A 26,093-nucleotide genomic window follows, 5' to 3' on the forward strand; every position below is an offset into this window, starting at 1 on the left:
ACCAAGGATTTTTATTGAGCAAATGGCTTGGCTCTACTCGGTTTGGTCAGTCACGTCATTTTTCCATGACTTCATAGTACCTCTTCAACGTGGGCGGGGTCGTCATACATGACGTCGTTTTATACACAAACTAGTGACTGTTTTTGGTGGAACTGAATCATTAGAATCACTTACTTAAAAAGATTTGTTCACCTAACTGAAATACGGCTAAACGATTGCCGGCTGTCGCTAAATACACCAAACTCCTCTGTTAAACTCCTCGCTAAATGTTGTAGATGTCTTTTTAAACTGATCACTCTCTGATCTCACTCTCATCATGGCTAACAGTCTGTTGACGTCACATTTTAGTATCGTCTCAGCTCGCTTTGGAACATCTCCAGAGCAGGTACTAAAAAAAGTACCAGGTACCATCACTAATGGAGAGTAGAGTCGTGCCAAGCTGAGCTTGAACCATATAATGGAAAAGTGCCAAAATTGCTCCCAAAAATGGCGGACATAACAACACCATCACTTTAGCAACATTAGCAACCCTTGCTATGTAGTTAGCAATGACAGACAGTGCTCTGCTAACCTGTGATAGTGACCTCTGTTACCGCCAGAGTCCGCCGCCAGGTGTTAACGTGACACACACGTGTGACTCCAGTGTTATTTCCTGACATTGTTGTATATGAATTCTTAGTCATATGGGGCACATTCGACCGTGAAACGAGCGCTTTTACTTCTGATACTTTTGCTTGTCTATGTTGCTGTTAGCGCTGATCTCAAACACATTTCACCAATTATAGATTCATCCCATTGTTTTGGTCATGGCGTTATGAGGAAACTACACACTAAACACACACACACAATTCACACAACACAGTCACGTCCTCACTGGGACTATAGACAGTTCATCTGAAAGTGATTAGCCTCTCTGACAATCTCCCGAGAACACAGCCCAGCTCCCAGTATCCAGACCTGACAGGCTCCATTACGATCTCTATTTTGATTTCTACGCAAATCTGTTCAATTCCATTTGGGCCGATTAAATCCCAGCTGAGGCACTATACAGTCTGTCCAACGGCATTTATTTTGGTTCAACAAATCAAATGAATTCCAAGCACTGAGATCACTTGAAACAGAGCTCTCATAAATACATGGACCCTAATCCCGGTTGTGTACATGCTGGCAGATGTTGGGTCAAAGGACAGTCCTCCAAAAGTTTTTAGTTTGCACCAGGCCTCTCATTTCACTGCAACCAACTGACAAAATGACTCAACTTCAGTTTTAATAAGTGTCCAAAGGAGAAATTAAAGGAAAATCAAGATATTTTGGCAGCCAGGTTTGTGCATGACAAATTAGCTTTAACATCTGGAAAGGGGATGAGGTTCCTGGTTACTCTTTGGTTTAGTTATAGCCCTGCAACCAAGAGATGAGTGAGTATAAAGTGACTACAATCAGTTTTGTCCTTTTTTTTCCCCCCACTATGACCAGTGGATTAAACAAATATGTGCACTGTGTGAGGGGTTGTACATAGAGTCAAGCCCACAGAGAGTTAGCATCCATCCGCGGTCCATGTGCTGCTCTTCAGAGGTTTCTGATAACTCACTGTTCTTATCAGGCAGTGGCTTTTAGTGAACAAACTCAAAAATAAAAAAAGGACTGTGTGCTATCAGCTCAGCAACAACCTGCACAGTTATCAATGATCTCTTGAACATAATGGAGCATTTAGCAACTAAAGGGCCAGATATTTCCCCAGGAGCTGGATTTTGGTAGAGAACAAAATCACAGCTAAAATTAGAGTTGTTATTGGGCCCAGATTTATCAGGTGGTTCAACACATAATTCTGAAAGAATGACAATGTTGTTCTATAAATGCAGGGCATGGCTCGTCAATTAAAATGTGACGATACATTATGTATGGCATGTTTACGTTTTGTTTTCGACAGTACAAAATGGGCTAAAGTTGGTTATTGCAAAGTTTATAGATACAGTGGAACAGAAAATAGGATTTTTCTCGAAAACAGACGAGTCCAGAATTCAAAGAATCAGCAGCAAATAGACTTATAGATTTCTTGGAGACATTTCGTCAATGACACAAGAGGCTTCTTCATTTCATGAGTGGACACCAGCGTAATTGAAAGCTAGTATCTTCCAGCATCTTGTCTGACGTCGGTCTGTGAACTTCTGGTTTCAAAAAAGGATTGACAACAGGAGTTTGTTTTGCAACTAGAAGACCACGCCCTCCTTTTATATACAGTATGTGACAACAAGTCCAAATTTCAATTGGCATTCAGTCTCAACATAAAATACCCAAAGTTATCAGTTTTACTAGGGAACCAATCCAGATGGGCTGCTGCTGACATTAACACTGAACTCTCCCACTGGACAGTTCAAATTTAAAAGCATCTCATTTAACCAAAACCGTCCATTACTGTTACTAAACACAGGAGATGAGAGGGTGGAAGATGAGTTTCTACTGACGCTGATCATGTGCGATGATTATAACATACGTGTGGTATTTTCAGTATCCTTAATGTTGTATTTTAAATGCTTCTAATATCCTTTTACACAAGCGCAATCCTCTTTTATACTGTAAATATTAAGGTCATACTGTTAATATTCTGTATGTATATACACTGTAGTCTATATCTTTCTAAACTCATTCATAGATGTGGACATACATGCTGCTGTGACACTGTAACTTCTCCCATTGTGGGATGAACAATGAATTATCTTATCTTTTTTTAATCTTTTCTTAATGCATATTACAAAAACTGCTAGCTTTACAAAGAGGCTGAATATTCAGGGTTATAGATAGCGATAGAGCACGGTGCTAGAAACAAGTCTCACAAAAGCATAAAGCTACAGTTCGATGAAACAATGTTAGAATTGGACAAGGTTATGTCGGGCCACGATAATCTCTGGCCTTACACAGTTTCTACCCAAAAAAAGGCATCATCATGCCTGGGCATTAACTGTCCTCTTCTCTTGGACGTAAGCTTCTTGAACGGGCTTCAATCATTTCCAAAAAGGGAGAAATTGGGGAAAGTGCCATAGTCTTTGCGAAATGTGAACGTGACTACAATCAGGTTTTAAACGTCCTGTCCCATGAAAAATGACTACTTTTCATGAGATTTATGAGTGCGATCAGAAAACAAAGGACAGAGTACAAAAAAACAGAGCGCTAGGAACTGTGTAGCATGATTCATGATTTGAGGCAAATTCTGCCAAAAGACTTGAGCTCAAGGAAATTGCTAAATGTTTACAATATGGAGACATTGAACATCTCTTTGTGCAATTCCCCCTCACTGTCTGCTATTTGCCTTTGGCTGGAAACTGACTTTTGACGGATGACTCTGCACATTGTTATTACCATGCTGAATTTCCACGTTATTGTTTTTGGAGGATTCCGCCGTGAGCAATAGACCCAAAATTACACATATTAGTACAACATCCATTTGCAGTACTTCGGGGGTAATCAGAACCATCAATCAAAATGAACAGCATTTAGTTTTACTTAAACAGCTCTATAATGACAACACAAATACACATGTAAATATGGCGTGAAACTTCATTCTGTCCTTCACCGTGTGGTACTGAGCCGTTTTAACCTGCACTGTTTCCAGGCTGACTTCACGCTGTATATCTGGCCACTTGTGTCAGACTACACCCCGCTGACCTCTCTATATTTAAAACACTTTTATCCACAAATCAAAACCACATGAAACTCCACATAATCTATGTTGACAAGTGAAACAATAGGTGAGATGTGTGGTGAGTAAGCGTGAGGTGCGCTGAGTGAGCGTGGACAGAAATAGACACAAAGCAAAGGGAAGTGCAGCACAGTTCAGGCCACCTCAACACGTTTGTGCATAACAACGTGTTTCAAGCATTTTAGACACATTTTCTTTTACCTGTTTACAATATGTGTAAAAAGTACAGCAATCTGATAAAGTTCTACATGAGTGTTTCATTTTGTGAGATTATGAAATACATTATAAAAATGCTAAATAACATGCTGAATAAAAAAAGAAAAGGGAAAGCACATCGGAAGACTACAATAACTTTGCACACCAGAAAGGATGTGGTTTGTCTTTGTTTGCGTATTAAACCTCTACTTCAAAATGGCTGCTGTAGGAACTCAAGATGGCTGCTTCTATGAAGCAACGCTCCTATGTAAAGAACATACAAATTCTACGGCAGGGCTCTCAGTTTGGTCAGGAAGTTGCCGGTCAAGTCAAAAAAGTCCACTTTTCAGTAGGGGCAGTACAAAATATATCACTTTATACTCACTCATCTCTTGGTTTCAGGGCTATAACTAAACCAAAGAGTAACCTGGAACCTCATCCCCATTCCAGATGTTAAAGCTACTTTGTCATGCACAAATCTAGCTACCAAAATATCTTCATTTTCCTTTAATTTCTCATTTGGACACTTATTATAACTGAAGTTGGCAACAATGACATTTGTGATGATCATTTCAAAATAAAAGTGATTTGATTGACATTTTCTGGACTATAAATGTTATCTATAAACAAAAAAAACTGAATTATTTGTTGTCATTAATTAAGCTAATCATTAGTTGCAGCGTCATATTTTGAGTGTATTGTCTTAAATTCAGTTTTTTGAATACTTGAACAATATGGAAACTTATATTTCTTTGGCATTTAATTCACATCTGGGGACTTATTGGCATTTTCAGCCATCTTGCTTCATGAGCACAATGTTACTATTGCGCTTCCTCCTTGCCTCCATCGGTATTAATGTTACACTAATCACTTCCTATGTGCAGCGGGGAATAGCAATTCCTTGGAACGTAAAGGACATTTCATTCAATTGTATTTAAAAGTCATGCACTGCAGCTTTAACCTGCTTTAGGCTGGAGATGAGCAAATCATGGACGTCTGTAAAGAATTTGTTGGGACGCTTTACTCACGAAAACAAATGATTAGGCTTCATCCCCTTCAGACAGTGGATGTCTGTGCAAAGTTTCATTGGCACGCAAACCTGTAAGGAGTGACATGTGGCATCTACCATTCCGCCAAGCCATTATGCAAAAACCTGCGTCTATGTAAACATTTTTCAAATATACAGACACGGCTTCCTCCATAAACCCGTTCCCTCCGTCCCCTGGAGTGGAAATGTCAGTGATGTGTCTCACAGAATGTTAATAAGCATGAAGAGCATACAGCGGGAGGTTTTCCCCGCCATAAAGCTCTACAGGCTGAATGCATCGCAGTGCCGTGTGCAGAGATGATTGATGTCAACACCCTCCTCTTAATCACCTGAGAGCAATGCAGCCTCTTGGAGGTCTGGGAGCCATTTTGGATTCTTCTCTAATGACTGAAGAGACAGATTGCGGTGGATGTTAGCTGATGCAAGTCTCGCGGATCACTACCATCACATCAGTGATTAAGTGACTCATCTACGTCTGGTAGACAAACCCCCAGTGGAGCGTCTTGTATCCATCAAAACATGCCTTTAGATTCCACTTATCTAACTTGGAAGGAATCCATCATATACCTGCACAAAACCGTGGATGCTGTGTGGTCTCTCGTGATTTTTTTGTCCCACAAACAAACACGTTGTGATACTGCAGCCGTACATGTGGAGAAGAACTTTTTTCTTTTTCTTTGGGTCTATATAGAAAGGGATACCATTCCCATGTGTATCGCTTCTGGGAAACACAGTGTAACTGAAAACACTCATTATTAGTGACCTGATTTCTGGAGCCTTTACAACAAACAACTTGATCAAACTCAAAGTGAACCATCAAGAAGAAGATGCAAGTGATGTCATCTTTGCCATTTTTCAACAACCGTCATGGGCCAATTCTTACTTATTTTCTTACATTTAGCCAGAAAGATGATAAATGAGTCATACTTGGACTAATTTTAACATTTTCACATTTGATTTATACTTTATTTTCATTTTAATTCATACTGTAAGTGCACTGCAAAGCACAGATTTGAGAGACAAGACATTTACTATAGGATATTAAGAAATTTGTCTTTGTGCAAAAGCCAAGTTAACCTCAACAAAAAAAAAGACGTAGACTTTCATACATTATTTCAAAAAAAGTAATTGTATTTTTGTGAAAAGGTTCTACATAATACTCCCCAAAGAAATACGAGTAAACAAAGATAATTGTGAAAATACTGGAATAATCAAATCAAGCTTTGAATACAGTTCTGCTGCTTGAGACATAATATACACTTGAGGATGCAAGTCTGTAAGTCCCTATAAGGGCTAATGTGCCTCAGCAGAGACGAGCAGATGCTCGGAAGGCTGTTCTGTACAAAACCCAAGCAGGGCACTTTAGCCAGTATTGATAGCCGTGTGTGTATGTGTGTGTGTGTGAGAGTCGGACAAATGTGGTGATGTAACAGATCTTTTCTTAAATTGCAAAGGCAGCATTGTTGGGTCCGGACATCCCCCCGAGGCTCAGTTTGATTTTAGAGGATTCAAATGGCTTCCTCACTTACATAATAGCATCTCAGCTTTCAGGCAGCCTCACTGATCTCAGGCTCACCTTTGACTCCTTGCATGGGCGGTAAGCTACTGAACTGCACTCCCATGATAACAGCTCAGAGAGGAAACTACACCACTCTTAACCAATCGGAAAAAGACCTGATGTCAAGAAAAATGTTCAGAAACAATATGTTCCAATTCAGTTTTGGTAAGATTCTACCCATTGATGATGTCATAAAGAGATGATCATAATTTCAAGAAATCCCTATCTCTTTTAAAGGGCAAAACTGTTGAAAAAGACACATCAGTTTAAGTCATATCTCTGTTAAAACTCATAGGATTTGACCAGCAAACCAAGTTTCATCATGATCTACCATACCATTTCAATAATCCAAACCCTAATCCTGTGTTTTACGGTGGTTAATCCCCCAACTATATACTCGTTTAAATTTGGTAAGAATCTAACCACAGATCATGTCAACATCAACAGCCCTACCATCTCCATAACCAAAATCCAAACCCTAACCCTAACCCTAGTCTTGTATGGTTGGCCCTCTTGTCCCAACTACTGTTAGGGCAAGGTGATTCTGAACCCAAGAGCTGGCAGTTTACTGAAGAAAGGTTTCACAGACGAGATGAGCAAAGCAGGAACCGGAGGTGAAGGCAAAGATCTGATCCAGACAGTAGAGAAGGTAAGCGTCAGTGACAGCATGCAGCAAACACGAGCAGAGTACAAGTAAATAATTAGACACTAGAGAACTGCGATATCTTCGAGTGAGCCGCGACGTATACCACACAGAGGTCTGTGGCGACAATGTGGCGACGCAATGTGCTTTCCTGGGCTCTGCGAAGTGGATCGGCACTTCCGTATGTTGATGTTGTCATCAGAAATCCTCACCACTCCTCTCACCACCGTAGCGCCTCCTGGTGCGGGCACTAGTCCGGGCACATCCGGTTGCGTACATTCAACCGCAGAAGAAGAAGAACTACTCTCGTTGTCGCTGCTGAGATGCAGAGCATCCACCGTGCCAGAGGGGGAGCTGTGTATCTGAGAGCTGGCCTACCAATTACGTCACTTCCAGGTACCTGGCCAATCACAGCACAGTGGGAAAGCTCTCGTTGGCTGGCCAATCACAACACAGTCCACGTTCTGGGGTTGTGATTTTGGTCTGAAACAGCGCGGCTGACGAGAGTGTCAGTGAGGAGATATTTTGATCAACTCGTTTGCAGCGACTAGGAGATTTTTAACCATGAAAACAAGTTAATATATGTAAGTAGACCTCCATAACTAACATATATGTGTGATACAAGCATTCAATGTCACCTTTAAAAGACCAATACATAAACAAATGTACGGGAATCCAGTGGACGAACAGTTTCAAAATAACCACCATTGCTTTGGTGTTATACAGAACTATTCACCCTGATAAAAGCAAAAAAATTCAAGCAAAACAATCCAAAAAGATTTTTATCAGCGGAGCAATGACGCACTGTGCAGTGCAACACAAGTCCCATTTACACAGCCTGTTCAACACAACGGCGGGCTGCCCTTATTCCACCCTGCCATTCCGAACAAAAGGTACAAACAGGGAACATGGGCTATTGATGTTCTGCCTGATGCAGTAACAGAGCGAGATCTGTGCAAAAGAGACACAGATGACCCAATCTATTAAATCAAACCTCACGTATCCAGTTTGTTATGCAGAAGATAAAGCTGCAGTAGGCAGGATCTTGAGAAAAAAACAAAAACATTTGATTGTTTTCCATCTGCTGGTTGTTAAAATATTGATGTTAGCATGTTCTTTGGGGCTGTTACTTTTCCCCAAAAAATCATTCTGTATCATTGAAGACATTTGGATATTTCTCTACCCACTGCACACACAGGCACACACATGTGTCGACAGACGTTCGACTTTGAGACATCCATCAACTCTGTTTGCTGTTAGCTCCAGCTATGCTAACAGCAGAGTCTGCAGATTTGTTAGTTACTTTGCCAACACTGGATGTAGTAGCAGAAATATTTTCACATGCTGATTTTCAGGCACTTTGGTGTCATCATTGTCTCTTGGGAGGATAGTTTGTGTCCTCCATATCGTCACTGTTGTCTTCTGATGAGCAAAGAGGACTATGGGTGAATCATTACCTTTGTGTCATCTGTTCTACAATTCTGTAATTACTTCAGAGTCTGCAGCACTTGGAGGCTGTAAATTTGGAACCCCAACAGGTTTTTAGACTTTCCTGTCTCAAATTTCATATGAAAAAGGGGCCCATACGACAGATGACTCAAGCTAATCTCTCCATCTCTGACAATGCTGGCACATGTTTCATTGTGATTATTGTCCAATTTAACGATTTATCGATTGTCCAATTTTTTGATTATAAAGTAGATTCTACTTTTTTTATGTTTCTTTGCAGTTTTTATTTCCTTATCTTATTTCTCATTTTCTACATTGTTGTGATTGTATGCTGCTGTAACACTGCAAATTTCCCCATGTGGGATGGATAAAGGATTATCTTACCGTATCTCTTATCTTAATAGAACAACCAATAGTGTGCACCTTCTCTCTCTGACCCACCTCAAGATTGGTCAGTGTTTCAAGTGATTTACAGCACATTATGCTGAAAGGTTAATATGGCATTATTGATCAATGTGTGGGCCCCATAAGGTTTATATTTGGGCTGACTAATATGGGTTCCAAGAAGGTTTGTCCTTTTTTTCCATGGTGGCCCCACCCGTGTTTGCCCTCTTCAAGCCCATTTTCGTTTAGTACCCTTTTCAGTCTACATGGGTGGGTACTGATAAAGTATGGTTTCAGTAACATTTGGGCAAACACTGGTGGGGCCACCATGGAAACAATGGAGAAACCCACTCGGGACCCATAATGACAGCCCAAATACAGTATAACCCTTATGGGGCCCACACAGACCTCCTCACCAACAAAGACATCTTGCATTCTGCACTGTTAATGCAATCTGAAGCTTGAGTAAATGTAACACTCTGCTCAATGCCAATTATTGTTTTGAAATATGTGTAATAGGTGTGTCTCCTGCTTTACAACTTTTGCAATGGAAGAGGTACCGTGACTTTTTCATCCCCATGTTTTGTGCTGTGCCTTCCTTATTTATCCATTTTCTTTCATTATGTCATGTGTCAACGTGGTTTTCATCATTTCATTCATTTAATGGCTCCACATGTTTCTGACTGCTGTGTTTTTTGTTTGTTTGTTTGTTTTATGCGCTTTCTGTCAGACATTAAACCTCCAAAAGAGTTTGTGGTCCAGTCCTGGCTTTTTTTAAATTTGATTTTTACTTGACTCAACTCAATGTTTTAAACTGATGATCTTCTTGTGAACACACTATCTCACTGCGTCTGCAAAGGCATATTACTGAAGTCAACAGCCTTTACAATCAGTGAACTGTCATCATTTTTTTTTTTTTTACTGTGCATGTGTGGACATTTATCAAAAAAGCCAAATCCGAGTCTACAAAGCAAACCATTGTCTTCACTCCATCGAGCTCATTTACAGCTCCAAGCTCCATTAGTCATGTATATAAAAAGAAAAACAACTGCAGCAGTTCTGTAATTCCCACCTGGACAGATTGTGTGATAACAAACCCACAACAGGTGAAATTTGGCTGAAATTATCAGCTGGTGTAGCATTCATTTCAGACCCTTGTGTAAGCATCATTAAGAATCAAAATCCACCCTCCTGCTAACGGAAAGTTTGCACATGTGCCAGGTTTGCAACGCCACACTTTGATGTCTCCACCCGTATTTCAGAGCTTAAGTGTCTACTGAGCTGCAGCCAACCTTCTGAGACAATACCGGAGCCTTTGATATACGCCGCGCTCTCGAGGAGTGACGGACGGTCTTTGGGCTGTAGGGGAAAGCTGATAGTAGCCAAGTGATCCGTCAGCTGACTGACGGCTGAAGCTTTTCCGTGTAAGACATCAATGTGCGGATGATGGTGATCAATGTGGGAAGAGCGGAGGAGAAATAGTTGGATTTTGAGGCATCTGGTCTCATTCACGAGCAACGATGGCATTTAAAGTTCAGCCACAAACTGCCCGAAAGTCTTGCATGATTTATACTCTGTTACACCTTTAAATGTGCCAAGCGACAGAAAACACTTTGATATTTATATATATATATAGATTAAAAATAAAAATAAATTATATTTTAAAAAGTCACTTGATAACACTTCTTTCATTTTGACCATATTTACCCTCGAGCATATCGCTTGCGCAAGTGCACTTTGCATTGCCGTGTTTACGTGCCAGTTTGTGCTATGGGAAAAATTCCACCGGTTTTGTACATTGTTACACTGTTAATACACAATTTCACGATTTCAACATGCAGAAAACTGTAAATAACTGCCAGATATTGAAAGTTATTGAAAACTGGGCAACAGCACTTAACACACAATCTAAGCAAGAAAGGCTCGTAGACTATTTCATTGTTTCTATCACATAAATATCCTTCATTTAACATTAAAAAGCCAAATAAATAAACATATATCTGTATCATAAGCATGTAATACAGATCACAAACAGTAGATATTTTATTTTACAGTTTATTTATTCACTCTTTGAGAAGCGCAAACATCTCAAAAGAAATCTCACAAGTCCAGAGAAACATCTTACATCCCGATATCTCTCGTATATCTGGATATCGCCGAAGAATATCCAGATTTTTATTCATAAGCCATGTCGCCAAGCCTCACTCAACATGACTGCATGTGACTCTGTCATAGCGGCCGGTGACTTCATAGTGACCGCATGCCGAGCGAAGTCAAATTAAGACTTGGATCCACAGAGTGAGACATTCCACAAGCGCGATTGTCTTGGGGGGGGAAACAAAACCCACCGCAGACATGTCATTACCTGACTTCACCCCTCTCCCTGCGATGACCAACGCGCTCCTCGCGCTCTGCGACAAGAGCTGTGTGCCGGTCAGCGCCACAAGGCCAGTGAACCCCAGATAGTCGCACTCTGGCGCTGGATACCGAGCAGCCCATCACGAGATAGCACGCCTCCCGTTGTCAAACACACCACAAGAAATGAGGTTAAATGACACTATCTACACAATACGGTAGCCTCTTCTATTTTTATTACCGGGCGCTGACAGCCGCTATTCTTTTTGAAAGAGGCAGCACAGATTCTTGGAAACAGTTATAAATAGGCACTGAGGCAACTGCAGGATTCCTATTTATCCGTTTTGCATATTTTGTATTGATTCAGAAAAATAGGAGGCAGCTGTTTTGGACACATTGGGGACAACATGTTTGATAAAATTCGTAAAGTGTGAACGGAAGATGGTCCAGTCCAGTTCTGTGTATTTACTTCTAAAAGATTACGACATGTGAAACAACACATAATCTACTTATCTGTTACTTCAAATTTGTTCCGCGTTGCTTCTAATCCATGCTGTGTTTTCATCTGTGCTGCTTAATCCCAGCTGATTAGACACGACTGAAAAAATATTCACAGATCGACGACTCACGAGCGGTAAATAGTGAAAATGCAAAAACAACAAACAACAAAAAAAAACCCAACTCATTTCATTCATATTCATCTTGTTTGCACCAGATTCATTTCTCACATCAACGGTCGACCGGTGATTACACTGCAGCTCATGCTTTTGTGTCATTTTGGTGAAATTTCATAACTCGGCCTCTAATGCAGTAAAGTGTAACCAAAAGTTATTTCACACATTAAAAACCTTCTACTGGTTGTAACTTTCTTTTTGTATTAATTTGATTGGATTTGCATTGGATATTATATTCAGGAACTTATATCTCATATAATCTAGTAATAAAAGTTACTTAACACCCCTTTTTAAGTTAAATGTAGATAATAAAATATCCATATCTGTGATAAAAGAATAATATTGGTTACAGTACTGGTTTAACGAATAGGAATAGGAAATGTTGTAGTAGCATTAACAAGAATTTAAAAATACTTTCACCCCGGTGTAAATGTAATTCAGTCTACAATTTAAATTGTCCACCTTGCTTAAAAGAAATTGCTGTAAATGATTCTGATTTCTCAAACCCTTTTAAACCAAACTGTGAAAGAGCTTGGTAGAGTGGATTTCAGACACTGTGAAGTTTTCCCCCCAAGTTTCTTTGATACTAACGACCGTGGTAACTATACAATCAGCTTAATCTCCCCACCATCTTTTTCCACTGAGCTATTTGGAGGGTTTGTGGGGGGGTGGGGCAAAACAGGGCCACTGCAACATCACCTTTAATCACTCACAGAGGAGGTACAGCAGATGCACACAATTTACAGCGGTAAAGCGTGATTGTGAAAATCACCCAGTGAAAGAAAGAAAGAACGCCAAATACTACTGCGATATAACAATATTCCTCATTCACTATAGTTCACAATTTGAACCGAGTGTCCGGCGTATTTGTATGTGAGTTTTTAGTGCTTTCATTACTTGTTTCATATTTCATTGTGGCTTTTTTGTTCATATACTTTCATGATGTTTTTTATATATTAGCTTTTATTTCTTTACGTATCTTTGGAGTGCTTCATCACGAAAAGTGCTTTGAGTGAACGACTAGAAGAATTCCCTAAGAATTCAAAAGACAAGTGTTTTCAAATTTAGACCCAAATCCGAGCAGATGTCTTGCCCTTCTTTAAAAAGGTAAGTCCCTCAGTTTGAGTGTATGAAGTTACTCCTCTTAAGAAAAATGCATGAGTGATTGGAGTTGAAGTTTTTAAATATATATATGTATACACATATATAATAGAAATGATATAAAATAGAAATTATACATCTATTTTTACTCAAAGAAAAGAGAATATTACTCACCCAGCAGCTGGACTCCTCTGGTGAGGCCGTAGACGTCTATGAGAGCCCACAGAGGTTCGGCGACATGCACCCCACTGAAGAACAGCATGGGACTTGAGTTGTTGATGCGGTAAAACACCCGGCCCTTCTTGTCCACCCAGAAGGCGATGACGTTTCCCTCGTTGGAGAGTTCCTCGGGCAGAGCTTTGGCCCAGAAGCCGCTCTGGGACACCAGGTCGGGACAGGCGTACTTGGGCAAAGTGTCCGGGTTGATCCGTGAGGGGTCTTTGCATGTAAATCCAAGACGCAGGGCGCCACTCCAGCAACACTGCTTTTTAGTAATCTGCAGAGAACAGAGTTTTTCAAGAGGGTCAGATATTGTGTTGTTTTCTCTTTTGTTAAGTTAACTGTAGCACGATAATGTGCGCTAGTAAAAACACTAAAGAAGAGAAGAGCACTTGTTTCGTTCAGGAGTTTAAAGCTCCGATATGTAAACACAAGACGTTTGTTTATTCAAAAACAAAGCACTACAGCTGTAAATGTTACGACTTCACAGGTTGCACTTAAAGACAGTTTGAAGATTTGAGGAAGGTTCCATTTCTCTGTAAACAGTACCAGCTGCGCAAATCTGAACGCTTTTGCCACAACACACACTCTGATCGGTTAGATATCTACCTAAATTTGAAAAAAAAAACAAAAAAAAACAAGCAAACAAATAAATACCACAATATCGCTCAATGAAATTCTGCAAAAAAAAAAAAAAAAAGGTTCCAAATGGGCAAAGGCATTTAATTTGTTGCCCGCGGTGAAATGGCGTTCATTTTGCAGGCTTCTGGCCACAAACCATTTTCACATGATGACTAATGAAACAAGTTCTTCTGTGACAAAAGCCTGAGGGGGGAACATAAAGTTGCTGAGACGTTGCACTGGCATGGCTTAAAAAACAACAACACATTTTCTTTCTTCTTTCTTTCCTTCGCTACCTTGGTATGTTCATCACCTGCAAGTGATTTTTGTCTTATTTGGAACCTCTATTTGCTTTGCATTTTACTGTACATGATAACACGTATCCCTCACATGGCAATCATTGCCCTGCGCTCTCACTTTCGAGACATAGATGGGCTGATAAGTGAAGTGGAAACTTGTTCTAAGCTGCTGCCGCTGTGGCCCACACAAGAGCAGAGAGAGAGAGAGAGAGAGAAGGAGGGTGAAGAAAAACATACGGAGAAAGAGAAGTGACAGTATCACAGACTCTTCTAATATTACAAAACACAATATGAACTAATGATAACACTGATGTTTCTTGGCATTGGTGTACAAGTAAATGGGAAACTGTCTCGTGTTAAATGAAGCAATGAATTTTAGAGGAAATTACGGACGTCAACGCGTTGACTAATGTTCGTCACGCTGCCAACCTAGCATAATGTTTCAGAAATTAATGCTAATTGCATATATATGGATCGTGTATGCTCATGCATTCATTTTGATTAGTGAAACATGTCAAAGTGAGCGAGAGAGAGAGGAAATGTATCTCTAGATATTAATATTAATGTGTTTAAATGAGAAAGGGTTGTGGAGTATAGGTATAGTTCTTACATTTTTGACTATTTTCTGACCTAGTCGGAGCTACGCTAGGTCAAACTTCCAACTCGGAAAGTCTAAGTCAAAACACTTCACTACTTCAACTGTTAACTGCACTTCTGTCTTATTTGTTTCACATTGACTCAGTTGTACACATATGGCACTTTTCCATTGTACTCTTCTATTTAACTTGACTCTATTCATTTAAGTATCCGTCATACTTCCTCAACATGGACGGGGTCGCCATAGCACGGCTGCACGAAACTGCCGTGACATTATTTTACGCGCGACGCAAACACACAAACTAGGGACGGTCAAAGCAATTGTTTTCGGTGTAACTGAATCATTAGAATCAGTTGATTAAAAAAGATTTGTTCACAGAATCGCTCAGTACTTCCTGCAGGACCGGAAGCACAGACCTCTGTTAAATATTGAGATTTTAGTGGGATTTCCTGGAGATGAACACATGTTTTCCAGGATTTTTAAGTCTTTTTAACTGCATTGTTTTCTTTGATTCCTCATGACTCTTCCAATGACGACACTCCCTGACCAATCAGTGACTGGCAGCAGTTCGTGTGAAACCTCACCAGAGCAGGTGGTTAGCACTGTTAGCACCAGGTACTATCACTAATGGAAAAGCAAGTTGAGCTGTGATACCACAGCCTTGAGTATGTTCTGATACTGATATCAGTCTGACAAAGTCTTTACATGTTTACACAAGTAAGCTGTGTGATGCGTTTACTCCTGTGTTTACTCCCACATCTAATGCAGTGATTTTGACCAGAATCAGACCTATACTGAGTATGTTATGTCATTTTAAAGTGTCACAATAACAAACTGGCTTGAACAGCCAACTTTCCTCTGTACCTTGAGTCGAACTTGCTCGTACACAGCAATAGGTCTGTTGCTGAAGGTGATGCCGTTACAGAAGCTGCCCTGTCTCTTGACGGTCCTCTGGGACACGTCCATGACGATCTGTGAGCCTTTGGTGGTCGGGTGGAAGTGCAGCGGGATGGACGACAAATTCCCACATGGCTGCATGGGCAGACACCGCCTGGGTTTGTAGTGGCATCGGTGGGATGTTGCAGGAAATGGTCCGTTCAGAGTATCTGTGTAGACGAGGAAAAAAGTGACAGCTTGGTTTGGTGAACAGTAATTTTACCAAAATGTTCACCATACTCTTTGTTCCACACTCTCATCATTTCACATACTTTTGTTTTCTCCCTGCACCTGTCTCATCCAATTAAGAGAGAAAAATCATTAAAATGATCCAATGCTCTCATGTTCTATTTCTACTCTCCCCAACCACACACCTACAGAAACAGTATGTTAAGTAAATTACTGACAAAAATGTCCTTGATGGAAAAATAAAATCACAAAGACACAATTGCTCACTTGCTTGTGTAATTACAGAGAACAAAACAGCTGCGAGGAGTTCATATAAAATGGTCTAATTTCAGTAAATGGTCATTTCCAGTAACACTCGTCGGTATTTGCTATTCTTCATCTTGCCAATTTCAAACTGGTGAGTGTTTATTTGTGGTTTACTTCTTTCCATGCTGGAACACGTCTGTACAATAGCAAGTAAAAAAGTAAGAAAAAGAAAACTAAGAAGGAGGAGAAGGATAAAATAAAATAAAATACAAGGTGTGAACACGGCAACTGTTCTAAATATGAGATGTGAAGCTTGTGACTAAATTATCTTGACCCAAATAAATTGTATTAACAATATTATTGCAATAACTGAAACATTTGGAAAGGTTTATTTGGTTTGACTGACAAAAGTTTCAAAAAGATATTATTTTTGTTTGTTACTAATGTTACTAATAGTCATATTCATTGTTTTTAGTGAACATTTTAAAGTGAAAAACAAGACCACAATAAAACACGAGGTTCTGCAATGACACAGGCTCCCCTTTGTGGCACTACAAAGTAAATAACTAGGCCTGTATGATGATGATCTAGACAAAACTTAAAAGTCACTATTAAAATAACATTGAGTTCATTAATGACTGTCCTGATAATGATAATTTACAAAGCCATCAATCCATCCATCCATCTTTTGAGCTGACATTGGGGCTATTAATTACTTAAATGCTATTCACTCAGTGTGTTTACGTGCATGTTAAAAGTCTGATTTTAGTCAGATTATGACAATATTTGTTGTCTTTTGGTTTTTGTTGTCGACACGTTAGTCCGACTAAAAACAAGCTAGTCTTAGTCGGACTAACATACCTGGATAATGGGATTCATAGTCTGATTACTCTAATTTGTATCACAATTAACATGAACAGCAGGTGCGAAACATACAGAACCACAGCACGATCCATCTGACCGTCCATCTCGCTGTTCACTGTTTGTTTTTCTGTGGCTTACAGAGAAATACAGCTCCTCCGCATGTATATTTGGACTCGGCACGGTTTTCTAGTTGCCTGTCTAAGTCAGACTATCTTAGCCTTAGCTCGATTAAACTGTGCATGTAAACGTACTGAGTGATATTCCCACCCTGATTCCTTGATCAACAGTTCCCATCGCATGTTTCTACACACTACAGATTTGTGACCATGCATTATGACTGATCTAATAAGTAATCGACTCAAAAGATCTTTTATCTCACCACCATCAGATCTATGATAAAGAATTTGCTAGGAGTCATCATGAGTCTGTCTTCACACTCACTCTCTTTCATTATGACCAACAAAGCTGATAGGTCACTTTGGTTTAATGAGGGAGACATTGTCTCCCAGACTGGGGTTCTCATGAAATCCAAGTCAGGGTTATTACACGATGAACAAATATCAAGGGATTTTATAGTTTCCTGTCTTACAATGCTTTAGTCATCTCTAAAAATGACATTTTAAGGTTTTAATGTGCCACGAAATCGAGCCAATCTGCCAAGATGGGATGGCAAATAAATAATTCAGGCCGGATTAACACTTCCATGTCCCTGAGAACTGCTTGTGTTTTCACACTTAAGATTTGTGTGGGAGCTTCTCGCCTGTGAGAGAAGAAGAAGAACAAGAAGAAGAAGACTTTTATTTATAAGCCTTTGCTGAAAAACAGCAATTCTTGTGATTCATTGTGTGACCTTTAAGGGTCAAGAGTGGAGACAAATCAGTTTGGACTGTCAGCATTGGCAGTGACTGATCAATTGTCATTGTGTTGATTCCAGAGAAGAAGACAAAGCTTATTATTGAGTGAGCTTAGAAAAAAACTGAATGATTGCCTTCATCTGACTAAATCAGACTTCTGGAATACATGTAAACACATTAGTGCCAATGAAATTGTACCACATTTACAGTAATTCCTCAAAGATAATATGTCTGGGATATGTATATGTATATGTATAAGCTAGTCTGAGCGCTCAACTGAAACCCAGAAATAATAAAAACAAAAAAAACACGAGACAAAAACCAAGCTATTAAGGTTTTTGGACAGTCAAGGAGACTGATTTTATGTTGAGTCAGCTTCAAAAACGTGATATTTTTGAGTGAATGGATGGTAAGAAGACTAGGGGTGGTGCTCAACATGCTAAATAGCTGCTAGCTTAACCAGAAACCACCTAATACAAACTAGGGGAAAAGAGGTGCGCCATCCCCTAGGACTTTACTGTGCATGATAATCACTGACTACTTGTGTTAGTCAAACTAACAACTGAAATTGTGTTAAATCAACTTCGTCAAAGTCGGACACCTAGAACATTGCTACTATCACATGTACAGTTGGACCAAAACTAGCCTGTACTTATTCTGCATGTTCCACAGTTCCTGCCCCTGTGTATTGATCCGGAAATAATAGAACAACAAGAAAAACATGGAGTTTATCTTCTGTTAGCTTAAAGAATTAAATATTTTGAAGTTAATGGATGGTAGAAAGACATGAAATGGCGCTCGACAATGACTAACTGCCAGCTAAAGCTTTTGTGAGCTCAATCAATTCTCCCGCTAGTGTTTGGGAAGGATAAGGAAAGGACCTTTATTGTCATTATACAACTGGAATTGCGAAAAAAGATTCCGAGGTCAGACGCTGCTGCGACTGACCGTGCCGCCACAATGGATACAACCTGACCGAATGTGTCTAACATTTACATATAGACACGGGGACAACATCCAAACTCCATACAGCTGTGAAGCAACAGTGCTAACCACTGATCCACTGTGCCGCCCCTGGAACAAGGTCAGTCGTCCAATTATAACTAGATTTGTAGCTCGACTGGACATGGAAACCCGCTGATAGAAACATTCAAAATCTGTCGTCTTTGCCTGTAAATCACAATCAGAGGCTCTGCCAAGTGTTCTGGGCTCAGCGCAGTGTGATTGTTAAGATCTTCACATGCTCTCGCATCAAGCAGAACAATGCTGAATTGTACTTGCCGCATAACATTGGTCTTACATGAAGTCATAACAAATCCTTTGACCATATTACATCCATGATGTCACGTCAGACATGATGTCCTCGGGGGGGAAAAATACACAAAAACAGGAATGTATTGTACTCAGCACTCACCAGACCGAACACTGTTCTCCTGTGCACTGTGAAAACGAGCTGTAACATTATTTCTGCTGTCCTTTCTTATGCATTTACAACATTAGATTTGTCAAGGTGTCGACTCTATGTCCTGCTTGTTTGACAACAAGCAATTTAAGGAAGGCTAATGTAATTAATGCACCACCAACACCATCACAGCACGCAAAACCTGACTGCCTTTGTTGTCATTGACTGGAAGGACAAACAATTCACTTTCAATGACCAGAGTCACTCCATCTCCCAACACTCGTCCGTGTTTTGTCCTCGAAACAATTGTCCTAACGCAGCGTGACGTAGGCATCAAGGTGACTGTAGCACATGGGCAGCTGCATGAGGAGCCACAGGGCAAGTCTTTGTTTTCTGCTTCAGCACATGTTAGTCATAGGTTGTGCGTGATATACAAATAAAAATGTAAAAAAGGTCCAGTGCCTAAGTAATTGTAACATCTAATGGTGAGACTGCAGAGGGACGTCTCTACTTTAGGACTTTAGAGGACCTTCTCTAAAGTACATATAAAAGGCTACAAAAGGGCTACTTTGTAGTGGTCATACAATTACAAACATACTAAATCCTCCTAAATGTTAAATGCATTTACTGGAACTAGAACTTTAATTAAATACAATATAATAAAACAAACAGAAACTGCCATTTTTAATGTGTCCAAGGGCTGTAAACAAACATTTCACGGCTGCATTTTTACAGCAGTCGTTTGACTTCTTCAGCAGTTGCCGCTTCCTCCAAATCTCAACACTCAATCACACAAAACTAATCACCCGTCTTGAACAATGGTCCGACCCGAGGTCACACGCTGAAACATCGACAGTACAATCAGGCAGCTTTGCCAAATGTCAACAGGTGAGAGCTGAATGATTCATGAGTCCTTTTGCTGGACGGAGCCGCTGACACATGACTGGGGTTATAGATATTTATATTGTCGGGGCCCGGGCTGAGTTCTTGTCAGAAGGCCAAGAAAATCTTGCAGCGCCCCTGTCCGCACCTGCACCTACTGTATGTGGATTGGCCCGTGTCCATAAGTCCATCTGGGAAATGAGTAATGTTTACCGTTACCAGGTACTGTCCTGTATAACATCAACCAGAACAAGTCAAAACTATAGATTAATTATACAGCAATATTGCATGAGCATGCTTTAAAAGCAAGCCAAATAATTAAGCCTAGTTCCTGACCGTTAACAGTGGACATCCCGTAAAATCACTGAAGGCCAACCTCATTAGCATTCACTAAAAGCTGCTCTGTGTCCGACAAGACGTAAGGTGCAGTCCATTAGCTCTAAATCTAATTCCACTATACTTCTATCTTGTGAATATATTGTGCAATTCATGATTAAGTCATTATTTTCTTACATAAATTGTCAGAAAAAAGACAAAGTGTTGTTGTTTTGTTCAAACAAACAGACAGATACAGTAGCCTGGACTTGATTTGCGGTAATATAAATCACAGTATAGAAAACAATATTAGAAAGCATTGTTCCCTCTCCAGAGTTTGAAGATCTAGTTCCACACAAGCTGAAAGACGAATCTAGGAGGAGAACTCAACTGACCATTGTCATCAGAGAACACAGTGTTAACTACTTTCATTTTACAACACAGTGACCGAGTCTTACATGTTGGGATCTGTAAGAAATAGCGTCTAGATCATCTGCTCAAAGCTGCTCAGTTTCCCACAGTGACACGCCCCTGTCTCACAAGGTGAACAATCGTTAAAAAGGAAAAAACCCCAAACAAACTGAATCTGGATCACGACCAAAATCTGATAAGTTCTTCCACGGAGCTGGAAAATTTTATCTAAATCTGCCCCCATTTGTTGAGCAATGCTGTTCACAAGAAAACAAACAGACAAACACGGCCAAAAAAACATAACCTTGGCTGAGTAAAGCTATTGTGGCCTGAAAATTCAAGCCACGCCATCGACTTCAAACTGCAACGAATGAGCACATGAAAGCATTCCATGCACCTGTTACCTGTGAGACATACAGCTCATACTCGTGTGAGTGCAATCAAAAGACATGATGTGGTGACATGTGCCAACTTGACACAACTGAATGTGGGCCAAACAAAACAAAACAAAGAAAAACGCCAAAGAACCAAGCAGGTGGAGAAAAGTAACTGTGTTGGCAAACAGCCGGATTCTGTTTGCTCACTGGATTATCCTGGTTTTCAGCCAAAGACGCAGACATGTTCAACACAACTGGTGTCTGCAGAAGTTACCAAGAGTTTTGAGTTTATCAGAGGCTGTGCTCTGCTCTAGTTCTCTCACGACGCTTTAAATGCCTTTTTCATTTTAGGCCATGATGAATCCCTCAGGGCTAACAACTAAAACAATTACTGTATAATGGCACTTTTCCATTATACAGTTCTAGCACCACTCTTGTCGGTTTATTTGCTTTTCCATTCCGGATGGTACCTGGTCCCTGGTGCTTTTTTTGGTAACTGCTCTGGCGAGGTTCCACGCGAGCTGAGCCGATACTAAGATGTGACATCGACAGACTGCCGGCCACTGATTGGTCATGAGTGCGACGTCCAATACAAGAAACTGAACAATGTAGAACTGTAGATCAGTTGAAAGAGACTTAAACATCCTGAAAACATGCGTTAATCTCCAACAAATCTCAATACTTAACAGAGGAGTCCGGCGATCACAACCCATTGAGCCGTATTTCAGTTCCGCGACTGTGTCAGCTGGACATGCAGGAAGTACTGAACGATTCGAGTGAATAAATCCTTTTAATGAACTGATTCTAATGATTCAATTACATCGAAAACAGTCACTAGTTTGTGTTGTGTATAAAACCAAATCACAATAGTTTCACGCAGCTGTGCCATGATGACCCCGCCCACATTGAGGAGGTACTATGACGTGATGAAAAACAACGTGACTGATACCAAACCGAGTAGAGTCAAGCTGAGTAGTTCTAGAATTGTATAATAAAAAAAGCGCAATAAAGACAAGCAATAAAGACAATGTAAACGTTTTCAACCTATATCAGAAATTCTAATCTCTAACATTTCAAATTCAAATGTTCCCCTTAGCTGGTTTCTATTTTAATATGCTTTTCAAACTCACAGCATGTACTTTAAGCCACTCGGGGTCTCTCAAAACATCACAAAGAGTTTGATGACATCAGGAAACAGTGTGGGACTTTATGTCTTGTTTGTTTTCACTGTGCATTTGTATTTTACAGGGAAAAGTCAAAGAGTCAAATACAATAAAACAAAAAACAACAACACACTGGCTAAGTCGTAGTACAGAATATTTCCTTCTTCACTAATTAGTCTTGTCGCTTTTACATATTTTAATGCAGAAATGTTACATATTATATCTTATGTAACTATGCAAACGTCAGAAACATACATCTGAGGTGTGTCTCCTATAAGAATTGAATTTAATTCAACTGAAAGCTTCATTGTCATTGTATAAGAGAGAGAAAAAACATTTTAGAGAGCTGAGAATCTTTTTTTTTAAATGTTTTTTATTAATAAATACTGTTAATATTGCTCATTTCCACAATAATTATGAAATAATAAATTTTTCTAATGGAGAAAGAATCGAAGAATCGAATTGTGGTTTAAAAGAATTCTTTATGGCCAGAAAACAATCAACACTTGTGAAAGAGACACATTTCACACGTCTGAGGTGAGACATGAACGCAATTATGTGTTGGAGCTTAATGTGTGTTTGCATATAAACATTATACACTGCAATGAGTCTATTAAACCTTTCTTATAACTGCTATTAATGACATGTTTTTGATAAATCAATCTCCATCACCCAATCATTTCTCATTTAAATGACAGTTTTTGAATTGTATAATACAATCAACTTTTAAAAGTTGTACCATTTGACAATGTATGATACATGTTGCTGTTGTTTTGTTTTTGTTTTTTTTGCTGCGATTGTTGTTTTATTATAGCCCAAGTGTCTCCATGGTGATCAACAACGTGATTTCCTGTGATTATTCTTTCATTCAGAGGCAGTCGTGACTTACAGTAGGTGTTGAAACTTGGCGAGAGCAGCAGCTACTTTGACTTCTCATTTATTTTAAGCATCCAGGGCGCGTGTGCAGTCTCCATGCAGGCAGATCCACAGGGCTGCACGAGCGCAAGTCTACACTTATCACACCGGCTTCTTCTTCCGTTATTACATCCATTAATAAGAAGTATAAGTATATGGTGAAGTGATGCCACGCGCGCTTACCGTAGATGGTGTTTCTGGTGATCTGACCTCCCATGGCTGGATGCAAGGTGCGTTCACCGCCTCTGTCAAAGCGCCTGGATGATCCACAGTCACTCACACGCAGCTGCGCGGCGTCCACAGCGGCGACATTGTGCGCACACGACACCGCTTACGCAAAAGTCCGGACAGTCAGTGAGTGAGTGAGTGAGTGAGCGGCGGGTTGTTGAGTGTGTGTGTGTGTGAGACTCTGTTGTCTGAGCCGCATCCGACATGAAACAGCAGCAGCTGATCTACAACACACAGAGAGCGCGGCTCCTTCCAGAGCGCGCATGGTTCCTCCTCATCATCATCATCATCACGCTCAAATTAACATAAAGGTGGTGGAGGTGGAGCTTCCCAGGAATATTTACGATGGAAAACCGAAAAGAGAGAGAGAGAGAGAACTCCAAGCGTACTCAAGCTCTAAATCAACACTTAAGTGCATTGATTCCCAAAGTCTGGGTCCTGACAAAGGTTGTATGAAGGTTTTGACAAAGTAACGTTAAGGGAACGTTAGGAAAACTTTACATATCAACCACAGGAGAACCTAGGGGAGAACCTTCAGGGAATGTTCCCACAACCAGAATTTGTTAGCTGGATGGGATCAGAATATCCCAACACTTGAGTAAAGATATCTAAATAAATATAAATAACATGCATAAAACAAAGTTGAATAATCAATTTATCAAGCATCTCTTGAAAATTGCGCATGACTCTCATCATGATTTGGGTCACAATAGTTTGTCATCGTAAAAAAGTCAGTTTGGGAAACACCACCTGCAGGGTAGGTTGCCTGGGGATTAGGCAAATTGGACACTCTGATTTGACCACAGGTGTGAGAGTGAATAGTTGTTTGTCTCTATGTGGCCCTGTGATGGACTGACAACCTGTCCATGGTGTACCCCACCTTTTTGCCCTATGTCAGCTGGGATTGGCACCATCAACCGCTGCAACCCTGATGTGGAGGATATAGCGGCAGAAGATGGATGGGACCTGATACATGCTGCAAAGTCACTAAAACTAAATATTATCATCCAAATATTAATTTACCACAGTTGATTTTTTTTTGAGGGCCTGCTTTGTGTATTTAAAGCTTCAGTGTGAGTCATACACTCAACACTGATGTCAGGCTTTCCTAACACAATGTAGCTGTTGCCTCTGTCTGTCTGTCTGTCTGTCTGTCCTGCTGTAAAATAAACCGCTCTTGAGTGTGAGTTTCCATAGAAGGTTCCATAGAAATAAATAACACATACTCTCACGATTGTCATCTTTATTAAGCTGGGAGTTGCAGACATAACAATTACAACAAAAATAACCATACTATTATCATGTTATTATTAAACTGTACTGTGGTTGATTTGTATGTCCTTATTTGCCCCATTTTGCATTGTGTGCAGTCTGTGTCAAACGGGTTGTATTCAGGGATTTTTTTTTTCCATTTCCACCTCTTGATGAACCTGTTTGTTGCCCCGATTATTTAAAAAAAAACAAAAAAACAAAAGGGAGGTGTTGCATGCAAACACTTGACATGCAAGCACTTGAACCAGTGGATGGGGAGAACTACTACAATGTATTATCTACTGGCAGACGCTCACTGAGACAAAGGAGCCAGTGTGAATAAATGAATGAAACTAGAAGATGGGTCGTGATTCTTCCCACCAGTCAATGTTTTAAGTGATAGTTTATAATTCTGAATTATGCTGAGCTGAGGAGGTACGCATGCTCACAGTGATACCAGATAGTTGATGTAGATGTGAAAAACACATGTTTGTCCATTCAGGTTCCTGTAGAAACCGACTCCGCCTACAGTGCATACTGTATGAAAACCAAAAGATATTTTTTTTATTTTAAAGCAGTAATAAGTGTTTACTGATATCCAATCATATCCAGCTTTACCTATAAAGCACTTTAAGACAACCACTGTGGACCAACGTGCTGTACAGTACAATAACAAATAATAAAGAAAAGCTCACACGGGGGAATAAAAAACAAATACAATATATTCAAAGACACAAAACATGGTTAAGGTAACAACAATACAATAAAACACAACAAAAACTAATACAATGACTAAATCTAAAGTTTGAAGACGACATATACTCACAGGTACTATCTTCACTTTATGTTAATGACCCCTCTTTAAATGTGACACACACAAAATAATCACCTATCAATAATGTATACTCCGCATACACATTTGATAATTGTTCCTTTACAATATTGTGTAGCACAATGCTTTCAAATGAACGGCTCATTAAAAACAGTAATCTTTTGTAACCGCATCACCTTCCACTGGCTCTTTCTGACTGGTACAGTCAGTTTGTTCATTTGTTTTTAATTATAATAACTTATAATAATAAATCACATCAGCAAGCACATCAGCACATCACAGATGTTTGAGTTTCAGGTTATAATATCTTGTTCCTCACTTTATCTTGTTGACTGCTCACTGGCCACAAAGGGATCTCGAGTATTTACTGATACCCATATACACTTATTT

General features: G+C 39.9%; 1 protein-coding gene across 1 annotated transcript in view; it reads right to left on the bottom strand.

Annotated features, from left to right (window-relative positions):
- The window catches only part of neurl1ab (neuralized E3 ubiquitin protein ligase 1Ab), a 44,019-nt gene extending 20,113 nt beyond the window's left edge, over positions 1-23,906 (bottom strand). Inside the window, exons 1-3 of the mRNA XM_044045029.1 lie at positions 23,576-23,906; positions 15,703-15,944; positions 13,276-13,597 (exon numbers count right to left, since the gene is read on the bottom strand). Of these exons, the coding sequence (XP_043900964.1) occupies positions 13,276-13,597; positions 15,703-15,944; positions 23,576-23,609 (598 nt within the window). The 5' untranslated portion in view covers positions 23,610-23,906. The remainder of the gene's footprint in view (positions 1-13,275; positions 13,598-15,702; positions 15,945-23,575) is intronic.
- Positions 23,907-26,093: the final 2,187 nt, after the last annotated feature.

The sequence above is a fragment of the Solea senegalensis genome, linkage group LG15, assembly GCF_019176455.1.
Source record: "Solea senegalensis isolate Sse05_10M linkage group LG15, IFAPA_SoseM_1, whole genome shotgun sequence".
In the NCBI taxonomy this organism is placed as follows: domain Eukaryota; kingdom Metazoa; phylum Chordata; class Actinopteri; order Pleuronectiformes; family Soleidae; genus Solea; species Solea senegalensis.